The sequence below is a fragment of the Apteryx mantelli genome, chromosome 13, assembly GCF_036417845.1.
Source record: "Apteryx mantelli isolate bAptMan1 chromosome 13, bAptMan1.hap1, whole genome shotgun sequence".
Lineage (NCBI taxonomy): Eukaryota > Metazoa > Chordata > Aves > Apterygiformes > Apterygidae > Apteryx > Apteryx mantelli.
Window position 1 is genome coordinate 24,793,428 of NC_089990.1, and position 11,275 is coordinate 24,804,702.

General features: G+C 47.9%; 1 protein-coding gene across 1 annotated transcript; it reads right to left on the minus strand.

The window, feature by feature from the left end:
• Positions 1–104: 104 nt before the first annotated feature.
• LOC106489839 (endothelin receptor type B-like) lies at positions 105–10,240 on the minus strand. The gene is made up of 7 exons (XM_013949099.2): positions 9,776–10,240; positions 5,348–5,460; positions 4,596–4,800; positions 3,682–3,831; positions 2,783–2,916; positions 2,005–2,113; positions 105–254 (listed from the first exon to the last, which is right to left on the minus strand). Exons 1-7 carry the CDS (start codon positions 10,223–10,225, stop codon positions 105–107), a joined length of 1,311 nt encoding a protein of 436 aa, XP_013804553.2. The 5' UTR covers positions 10,226–10,240.
• Positions 10,241–11,275: the final 1,035 nt, after the last annotated feature.

Here is an 11,275-nt window from a genome sequence, read left to right on the forward strand (position 1 = left end):
AAATGATTCAGGCCCGGCCAGGAAATGGCTGTGCAAGAGAAATGGAGATGTCCTGCCATGTTGTCACAGTGCCTTCTCCTCTCTGCCCTGTGGGTGGTTTATCTTTAGGAAGAGCTGTACTTGTTACTCAAGCGGGAGCTGCTCCGGTCCAGACCAAGCTCCTGCCCATTGATTTTCCACTTCCCAACAGAGCCCTTCTCATCTGTTGGCGTGATGCTCAGAGCTGGTCTCTGGCACCAGCAGCACAGACAAGACTGTGAAGAGACAAGAGGGTGGAGAGAAAAGTTACAAACCCGGGTTACAGGATAATAGAGGGAGAAATATTCCCTTAGTGAGGCTGGCAAGTCAACCTGCACAGCATTAGGCTGGGAACCGCAGGTTGCAAGTTCTGAGCCCAGCTCTCCTACAGATCTGATGAGAGTGGGTGTTTCAAAGTAACCATAGGGCTGGTGTGGATTGGAAACAAAGATCCCAGACCTCTAGGGAAATCTTGAAAACTTTGGGTACTTTTTGCAGTTGTGTTTTCTCACCCTCGCAAGACAGAAAATATGGGTAAACCCCAGCTGGGCTCATCTCCACTTTCTGCCACAGCAGCTGGGAGGTGATTCCCATCCCATCCCATCCCATCCCATCCCATCCATCCCATCCCATCCTTTCCTCCCTCTCTTCCTTTCTCAGGGCTCTACTGCTCTTGAGAATTATTTCTGGGTAACTTAGGCTGGAATTTTAAAGCAGACCCACTCCCTACTTCAGTGCTGTGTGGGGATGCTCCTGATAAAGAATGACTTTTTGTTCTCTGCTTTTTAAAGGACTAGTTCTGGGGTAACTTCACAGACATCCCAGAATTTACAGGTGTCTCTGCCTTGTAGGGCTATTCCATGGTGTAATGGCCGTGACTGTGATTCGGATCCCAGCAAACTACTGGATTATGTATTTCTGAATTGGTAACAGATCTCTGGTGAGGTTTGTCAGGGGCTAGACCAGGGCAACCCTTCTTTCTACAAGTAATGGTCCAGATAAAAATGGCATGCTTGTAGGTGTCCTTGTTGACCAAAGTGGACCAAGCTAGTCCTCTCCAGCAGTTGTCAGATCCTCATTCAGACATTTATATCACAGGGCCGTGTGTGTTGAATTAGAAGGGGACTGGAACAATGAACATCACCCCACATCAGCCTCTCTGAGTACATTTGTGCTTGTCTCAGCCAGTGACTCTCTGGAATTTGTTTCCTTCCACTATCAGGAAGAAAGGAGAAAAGGAAATAAACCTGACTCTATTTTCCATTTGCATCTAACTCAAATGTTGATGTTTCTCAGCAGGGGCTTGGAGGCCTAGGAGCGTCATTGCCTCTGTGGGAAGAAACACAGCAGCAGTCTGTTCCATCACAACCTCTTTGGCTCTGGTCCTGGAGGAGGATACGGAGTGAGGAACAGCCAGCAACTTCTCATCCTTTGCAAGACAATACTTGGGAAGTCAGAGGGGGCAGGAAAGACAGGAATGTGATTCCATTACTAACTGGCTTGTCTTAGGTCCTGCACTGGCAAAAGTAACAGCCTCCTGATAGAAGGGCAGCACTCAAGTTTACTTCAAGCTGGGAGGAGAGGCATCTACCAGGGGGAAAACTTGTGAGGAAAAATATAATCAATATAAGAGCAAATATGGGAATGCTGTAAGCTGCTGGCAGGCCCAGAAATGTACCTGATGGGACACACCGTCCTGGGAGCCAGGAGCTCCAAGATCTAAACCAGCCTCTGCCACTGCTTGCTGGGTGTGTTTGCCAAGCCATTTTCCACCTTTCCCCTCACCTAGTGAGCAAATAAGTCCACTGTGATGAGTGTGCCTCTTGTTGCACTGTGCCTGGTCCAGGGAAGCTTGTGCTCTGCGACAGGTGTTTTGGGAATGTCCCTCTCACAAAGTCACTCCCCACTGGTGAGCAAGCCCTCTGGCTTTTACCAGCCAAAGTGTGCAATTGTCATAGCCAGGAACTCCAGGGGGTTCGCTCCTACCTGGAAGCAGTTCTTGAATTTCCGGCTGACAAAGTAGAGAGCCACAGGATTGATGCAGGAATTGAGGGAGGCCATGTTGATCCCAAAGTAATCCATCACGAGGAGGAAACTGAGGCAGGAGGGAGGAGAAAGGGATGAACATGTTGGAAGCTCACCAAGCAGAGAACTGAGAGAGGATTTCCAAACTGCCTGCAAACTGCCTGGCCCAAGAACCTGCTTCCACAGAGAGCCAGTGACTGATACCATAGAGGAAAGCACAGAACAGCCCCTCCTGTACTTGAGCAATTGCACAATGCTTTTTCTTGCAAGGGTCATTTACTGAGGAACCTAAGATCTCAAGATCTGCTTTCCCTTGGGTGACCTTCATGTTCTCAGAGTCAAACACAGTAGTAGTGTCTAGCCAGAACTGGATTCAGGTGTGATGGGTGGGAAGAAGAGGGGAAGATAGGCATCTACCATGTGGCATAAAGGGGGCACTGTCCTCAGAAATGCTGCAGTCCTTTGCTCCTGCAGTGAATGCTTCTCTGCCCAGGAGATCTCTTTAATCCATAGCTTTACAGAGACCTTGCAAAATGGAATTTCCCTTCCTCTTGGGGTCCCCCACACCCTCTTTCTGTGCCTATTGGAAGGACAATGTCATTTAGAAAAGGAACCAGTGAAACAGGTAGGGTTTTGGAAGGCAACTCCATCAGTCTGACACGAACGCAGCAATGTCTCTGCCAGTGCCCACAGGGACATGGTGCCAAAGTGAGGAGTGCACTCATGATGGTGCCCCTACCTGAGCAGTTCACATCTATTGGGGTCCGTCTGGTCATAGATGGTCTTTTTCAGGATGCGGCTGAGGTGGAGCGGCAGCCAGCAGAGTGCGAAGATCACCACTAGGCAGAACACTGTCTTGGCCACCTCCCGACGCTGCAAGGAGAAGGTGGTCGGGGAGAAGGGGTTCTCTGGCTGAGCACAGGAGGGCAGGTGGAGCAAAGCATCACCTTCCCACTCTGAGCAGGGGCCCTTCAAGTCATTTTTATCACCTGATGAGGGCTGAATACCTCTTCTGAGTCAAGGCACTGCCTATAGGTCTCCATTCCTGTGTCATGAGGAAGGCTCTGATATCTGGGCTGCAGAAGGGGGTAGGGTACCAGCAGCACAAGTAGACCAGGATAGAGACTCTGTCACATACATAGACAGAGTCATTGCTCTCTGTGACTTTGGTAGGGTTTTACTCCCTGGGACACGGGGGCCTCACCCATCCACCCTTCACACTACATTAACATGACGATCAGCTGGTCTGCCTCAAAGGATCATTCTGCAAAGGGCAAAGGGGGGCCAGTAAACTATTCTTCTTCCTGCATCCCTTGTTTGTTATAAGGCGCATACAGCACTCGGTCCACTTTGGTGGTGCCACAGCAAGGCTAGAGATAAATGATCACAAGAAATTGAAAATCAAGCTGATCCATGGTCATAATGCTATTCATTTTGGTTATCCCTGAGATGGGAGATTGTAGAACTGAAGGCCCCTGTACTTCATTTAATCCATGCATCTGCATCGATGTGCTGATAGCTATTGACCTCTGTGGAGCTCATATGTGTCCTTTACAGGAACTGGTGTATGTTCTCCCCTTCTACAGCACTCTCCTGTTTTAGGAAATATCTGGTTTTCTGCCCTTCTGTGTCCCTTACCCGTTTCATGTGGTCATTCAGAGCAATTCTCATTCCATTTCTCTTGCTCAACATCTCGCAAGACATGAGGGTGTAGAAGATGCCGGTGCATACCAAGGGGAGGCAGAAGTAGAAGCCAAAAAGCCACCAGTCCTTCACATCACGATAGAACTGCATGCAGAACAGAGAGGGATGTGAATTAGAAACCTAGGAGGAGGGTGTGCGTGCGTGGGGAGGGGGGAAACTGGGGCATGAGCTGACCTGACAGCTGACCCTGATTCTGACCAACCTCAGACCATTCTGACATTTATGACATGGGAAAGTGTAACAACCCCTGTTTTGAGTGTATATTGGATTATCTTTCCCCAAACTAGTGCACATGCTTATCTCAAAGGAATAAAGGCTGGTTTACATGCTCCAGCACAAGTCTGGTGCATCACTCCCACAGCTGCCAGTACAGTCTAGTACTCTTGTGCAAGAGGCAATTGCAAGGAGCTTATCTCGGCAGACAGAGGCAGTAAGTTTTGGTGCCTTTTCAATTCCCATTCTGTCCCTTAGCTGGCCTTGTGCTACCTTGCAGAATGGTTCCCCTTGCAGAATGGTTCTGGAGCTGCTCCTTGACCTGCTGTGGCAGTGTAGCAGGTTCTGAAGCTTACCGAGATGGGGCACAGCCTTCTGAGGTGGACAGTGAACACAACCCAGCTTAAGGTCCAGCTCCCCATTTTCTGATCCCACATTCACAGCAAGACCGCCCCATGTCAGTACAATGCTGGGCCTCCTGTGTTTTGTCTGATACTGCTTTCCCCATGTTCACCCTGATGGCTAGGAGAAGCCATCTGCAGAAGCACCAGATTCTGTAAACAAGGAGGGAGGATGCCTCATCTGGCTGTCTCCCTCTCTCTTGTGCTGCAGCTGCAGTGGGGCAGAGTACACACCATCATGAAGCTGGATTTCTGTTCGGAGGAGAGCATGCACACCCACAGGTCTCGATCCCAGTAGTTGAGCTCCACCATGTCAAAGGCTATAGCTTCGGGGACCGCAAGCACAATGGCCACTACCCAGATCAGCGTCACTTCAACTGCCTTCCACATGGGGATTCCTATCCCCTGGATCCGACTCCAGGAAGCCACTGCTCGGTACCTGCCAAACGTGTGGAAACACAACAGGGAGAGAACAGAGAGGAGTGAGAAAAGCAACAGACAGGAAGGGGATGATAAGGTGGAAATTAGAGTTGTTCCCAAAGGCCCTTTCTCTTACATCTTCCTCCTTAATTTCTGAGTAGAAACAGACCCAGGAACATCCTTCAGTGGAATGAGAAGGATCAGAAGTGGGCTCATAAGAGACCCCCAAAAGGGATGAGTGTGACAGTAGGCATCCTTGTCCTGTGTGTATCTACCCTACTCCACTGGAAGAGGTGCCACCCACCCCCACCAACCTAGCACATTCTAACACATCATGCTCTTCCCCTCAACTTCTTCTGACAATATTTGAGCTCTATCCCCACAGAGAAGAGCCAGTTCCTGGTGAATATCACCTCTATGTGACAGCATCTGGTGCCCTTTCTGAATTTTGGCGTGGAGTGGAACCAAGCTGCCCTGCACTCTGTCCTTCGGTGACAATGAAGGGACATGTCATGGTTAAACATGGGCTCGGCTGGCAATGCAGCAGTAGAAGTTTTTTTTATTACCTGTCGATGCTGAGAGCACAAAGACTGAGAACCGTGATGCCCACTGAGGCCTTCTGGATGAACGGGACCAGCTTGCACACCTGCACACCAAAGGGCCAGTCTTTTGCCAAGAGCTGGGGAAGAACCACAGGGTTAACAGACTGCTTTGGGAAACCATGTCCAGCTTCCCGTAATAGCAGGTGGTTACCCACATGGTGAGAGAAGCCCACAAAGAGCAGATGAAAGCACTCTGAGGTTACCTCCACTGGGATTACACAGTGCGTGCTCTCCGGTACTTTATGTAGTACTGGGAACCATTAATTTCCCCAAGGACTTGTTTCGAGATAAATTGACACGTACATAGAACTATGGTCAAGACACCAGGTCCTGAATCCAAACTCTGTGTGGTTTTGGATGAATATGTATCCTAAAAGCCTGGGCTTTGGGTCACTTTCAGAAAGGAAGGGGTTTCATTCTCAGATGCAGCCAAAATCCTGGAAGGACAACTTCTTTCAGAATGCTTTCAAAGTGATGTAGTTTTAAGCCTTCACCATATTCTGCCTCTCTACCACACTTAGGGTCCTTTGTGCAAATCCCCCTCAAAGTTTTTGTGCAGCATTAGTTGAAATGAATGATATTTGATTGCCTGTGGCCGAAGGAAAGCAATGGTGCACTTAATCAAATGATCTGAGCATCCCCAGTATGTCAGAACATCCTGAACAGATTAAGACAAGGCAAGAAGCAACATTTGTTTCTAAGTGAATTTCAGGAGGATCAGGATTTATCCAGTGGACAATGAACTAACTTGATTTCCTGGTCTTGTTTCTGCCAAGGACCAAATTGCACCCAGCTCTCCCGGTTGCTTACTGGCTGGACAAAGAAACAAGTTCAGACCCCAAAGGCCAGTGAACAGAGACTCCACCAGCTGAAAAGTATCAAGTTGGTCTGAGACAGGAGGTGAATTGCTTTATTTGAAATAATTAGTTAGATCCATCATCACATGGAATGCAACAGCATTACTCCAAGGATGAATTTCCCCTGTTGGTTTGAATGAGGACAGTGAAGAGGGAGAAGTTGGGGGGGGGGGCAGTTCACAGACCTAATCTGGATAGGATGTGGAAGAGGAAGCCCATGTAGAGAAGGGGTCATAGCCATAATATGGTACAAGGTAATTCGTCATATAGTGACATCTATATTCTTGTATTCCCTGTCTGTTTTTAACTATGAAAGATTTCATGACAGGGATGTTGATGCTGCTGAACAGAAACTCAGTGCCACACATGGCTATCCTGATTGATGACTGATAAAACACTTACACTGAGACTGGGTCCTAAATGCCCTGGAAGCAACTGCTGTTTTTGGCCTTCCCTCACTCCAGTCCAGTTCTACAACCTATGCCAGCAGCTTCCTTTCCTTCTGCTCCCAGTTTCTCTCATCTCTGCCTGTTGATTTGGTCAGGTTCTCCTTTTGAGGCTAGTAGCTACCTGTGGCCCCAAGCTTAGCTGGGGCAAGCAGAGGTATTGGAGGGGACAAGATGCCCTGGAGGCAGAAGAAATCCAGAGTCATTGACTCACAAGGATTTGATGGTTCTTGGGCTCACAACCCTTATATCCCTGAGGTAGCTGAGGCCAATCCTAAAGTTTCCCTCACTCGGAACAACCCCCTAAGCAAGCTCTCTAGTTTAGCCTCAGCAGCAACACAACCCCAAATCAGAAGCTCTTTTGCAAAACAGGGCCTGAGGTGAAGGTGACCAACCCATCCTACCCTTTCCTTTGGTCTGGAAACTTGGGAAATCCACGTCTCATCTATTCCTGCTCATAAAGAAGATACACCACAAAGGAGGCAACTGGTCTACTCTTAGAACCACTTTGCTTGTAGTTAGTTTGGGCTTCTCAAAGATGCATCATCATCAACTTCTCCAAGAGGTGACTGGCAGGTGAGGTGCAGAAGGCAGAGGGAGATGCTCAAGTGGACTAGGAAAATCCAAAACATCAGTTGGGAAATATCCATGCAGATGTGGCCAGAGGAGGGAGTCCTGTCCCTGGGGATTTGACCCAGTTTTCCCACCAAAAGGCAGGAAATATCAATGCAAGGCTTTAGCATGGACAAAATATCTTGACCTTTTCTTGTACCACAGCTGCGAGCTGTGCTAGTTGCAGCTCTGAGATGGCCAAGTGTCTCCAGGCCAATAGCTTGTGTTAAGCTGCCCTGTATACAAGGCCTTTGGTCTAATCCATGAACTCTGCACAAAGCTCAGTACAACCCCAGTTCTTACCTGGTCAGGACACAGAGCTGTGTATTCAGCCTGTGATGGGATGGTGAAGAAAGACATGAGAAACACTCAGTGACATGAGCAAGCTGCCCTGCCTGAGATTGCCTTCACAATAGACAAACTGTCCTGTGAGCTGATCACCCCAAGATTTGTGTCCTGTGGACAGATTTCCTGATGCAAACTCTGTCTAAAGCCTTTCTCCAGCAGCTGGAAGCTCACAGCATCTTTCTTGCAAGTGGATTCTTTGGTGTCTAATAGAAAGTCAAGCTCACTCTGCCAGCTTTCCTCAGTGGAAGTTTTCCTAGGGCCTCCATCTGGCCCCAGATGCCCCTTTCTTATGAGATATAGGGTCTTCCTACCACTGAGACTTGTGAAATATGGTGGAAATGGGCAAACTGACCCTGAAGGGATTAGGGAAGGGCTGTCAGACAGACATGTGTGGTCACAGCCCCCTTGTATAAGCCTAATTTATTTGGGAATCTAGGCAAAAAACCAGCCTGATTGCCCCAATTTCATGCATGATACAAACATGATAGGTGGATTCTACATCCAGATCCCCCCAAAGTGATGGAGTGTTTGTATCCCCTAGAGGCAGGTCTCTGTTATATTTTTGTGTTTATTCAGTTCATGTTAAACATAAGGTGCACAATGCAGCTTCTTTCCCCTGCTAGATGGTGGACTTCCCATGAAGCATGGCAAAGAAAGGATTAAAATGGAACGCTTCCTGCCTTGGTTTTGGCAGGGCAAGTATTGGAGGGGCTTTGCTGATAGTCCCGGCTCAGGTATGATCTGGCTGTCTGCACAGCCCTCTGCCCTGTGAAATGGGTGCAGGATAGATGTGATCCCAAAGAGAACTGCTAGCATTGCAGCCACATTCCCCAGACTCTGTATCCCTGCTGTCAGGCAGAACAAATCACACGTTATTCAAAGCAAAGAGGGCCTGTTTGTGTAAAAGCAGAGATGGGCTGTACCCCATGGGTGGAGGAAGGCACTTGGATCAGTGCTGCTGGCCACAAGCTACTCTGTTTTCTCAGCTGATGACAGGAGAAGATTCACATTGCTATTAAAATCCTGTGTGTGGATCCATGTACTGGTGTCAGATGGGATCATCTGGCTTTTAAACCTGGCCACCTGGAGAGCGTGGCAGAATGACTTCCCTCACAAGATTTTTTGGAACTAAAATCCCTTTGTAGTTTTCAATCCAATTTCATTAAAAATGTATCTATTCACAGTGATCTGTGAGTCTTTGACAATTACAGCTCGTTGTTCTCATGGTCAGATTATGGACATCTTCCTCCTACTCTGAATTTTTCCCTGCCACTGGCCTGTTTGCTCTAGGAACACTCTAGGATTCAATTTTCACTTTCTAGGCTGAAGATTGAACACTTTCCCACAAACAAATCTGACTGAGCTCTAAGGCATCCCTTCCAAACATTCGTATAATCCTCTGACTCCCCTCTGACTCCAGTCTACCAAAACCTTTCTCAAGTGGTAGGCAAGAAGTAGCTGCACTGGTCCAGGCACATCACAGAGCTCTTTTAACATAACTTCTGCTCTTAACTGGTGTCTCAGGTCTAGTGCCCATGTCTGCCCAGCCCTCTCTGCCTTGGTGCAGCATGTAGAGCTCATGTTTACCAGGTTATTTGTTGTGCATCTTGTCTCTAGTTTGGAGAGCAATGTCTCTAAAAGAAGCTCATATTTTATAATTACAGCCCTTTACTTTGTTCCTGAATGAGTCTTCCAGTTCAGCTAGAATAAGATACATATTTGCCTGAGGCCAACTTGCTGGACAGTGCTGGGAGAGGTGTCTCCAGTGCACAAGAACAATAGTATTTGCTCAGCTGAAATAAACTTTGGGTTGTAATGTCACGGGACTACAAGTGAGTCTCTTCCTGGGATTTTAAATTAGATTTAGAAGGTCTGGAAGGTAGCTGAATGTTGTGTGTGTGTATGTGCACAACACAGCTGTAGCTAAGAACACTTGTGTTTTCTCAGAAACATACTCTGCACTTTTTGTCTGTTTTCTTTTCCTTTTGAGAACAGGAACACCCTCCCACTCTCCTTTGCAAAAATGGAGCCTGCAGGATAGATTTTACCCAGGGCACTGGGCATGTGGGAGCAGATACCATTCCTGCAATTGCAAGCCTGATGTGACATTCATGCTACATGGAACCTACCTTATACACATTGATGGGTAGAGCGATGAGGATGTAGAGAAGGTCCCCAAGGGCCAAGCTAGCAATGAGGACGTTCGGTCCATTCCTCATGCACTTGTTCTTGTGAATGATCCTCAGGAGCGTGGAATTTCCAATGATCCCTACTATGAAGATGGTGCAGGACACAATAGTATTGATGTACTTGAAGATGTGTCTGATATCTGCAGGCTTCACGCACACAGGCAGCAGGGGTGGCTCAGTCTCAGTGCTCCTGGGGAGACTCTCTGAGTGGTTCGACAATTTGACATCCTGGAACAGGCTTGGCTGGACAAGACTGTAAGCCTGCTCCTGGCTAAGCACCTCAAAGGGAATGGTGCTCTCCTGGAAAGCCCTGGGGGTCTGGCCACATGCCCCTGAGAAGAGGCAAGTCAGAGAAATGGCCAGAGCTGCGGGAGCTGGGATTCTCACCATTGAAGACTGAAATGGCAAAGCCCAGCAGATTCCTGGTGCAGAATTCCTTGCAAGGCTCATGGTATGTTTTTGCTTAGGTCTTGATTTGATCTGTAGATGAACAAAAGGGACAAGGGAGGGAAATTGTTTAGCAAAGGATGGACAAACAGGATGAAACTGAGTGAAAGGAATCTCAGGAGAAAGTCTGTCACCACAGTGATCAGAGGTAATGCTAGATTAGATCCCATCCGGTCAGAGCAGCTGACACCCGTGCGTGGGAGTCTTTGCTTCTAAAATTAAACATGACTATTCAGTAACATAAATCAGAAGGAAAAAAAGCAGTCTCTTATGCCTCTTTCACAGGATTTCAGCAAACAATGTCACCCGTCCCTTCTCAAATAGAAGTTTTGATTTCCACTGTGTGAGAGTGCAAGGGTTCTAAATCATGAGGTGAGGGTTACCCTCATATCAGCAAGGTGCTTCTCCCCAGCACAGCCTTTTATACCTCCCTGCTGACACCACACTCTTCTCAGTTTCTGACTGTTTGAAGAAGGTCAGAGGAAAAAATGTCCTCCCTTACCCCAAATCAGACTGAGCTGGCTGCATGATGAGGTGGCAGGACTCGCTGTAGGATGCTCTGGTGCAGAGATCTTCAGGATACGCCAGGTGGAGCAGGGGAATTGACCCTGTTTTTCCCAGCCCTCGGCTGAAGCAGTCACTGATATACCAGAATTTTGCCTATGAACACACATCCTTCTCTTTAGGAGGCACTGACAAGGCCCATGAGAAGGTGCTAGAGAGGGATTCTTTTGACAAAAAGCAGATGTCAACAGGCGAGTGTTGGCCTATGAACTAGTCACCTCTACAGTCAGTGGAGAAAAAGTAGCAGTTCCAAGGCCCTGTCAATGTCTACGCATCTGGATGATTCCGCAAACCCCATCTCAGGGGTCTACAGAATCAGTGGAGCTTTTCTCCCAGTTCATGCCACGAGAAAACTGGAGCAGCACTAAAATCCTATTCTTCAGCAGATCCATGTACCATCTTCTAATGCAAAGAGAAAAGACTCAACAT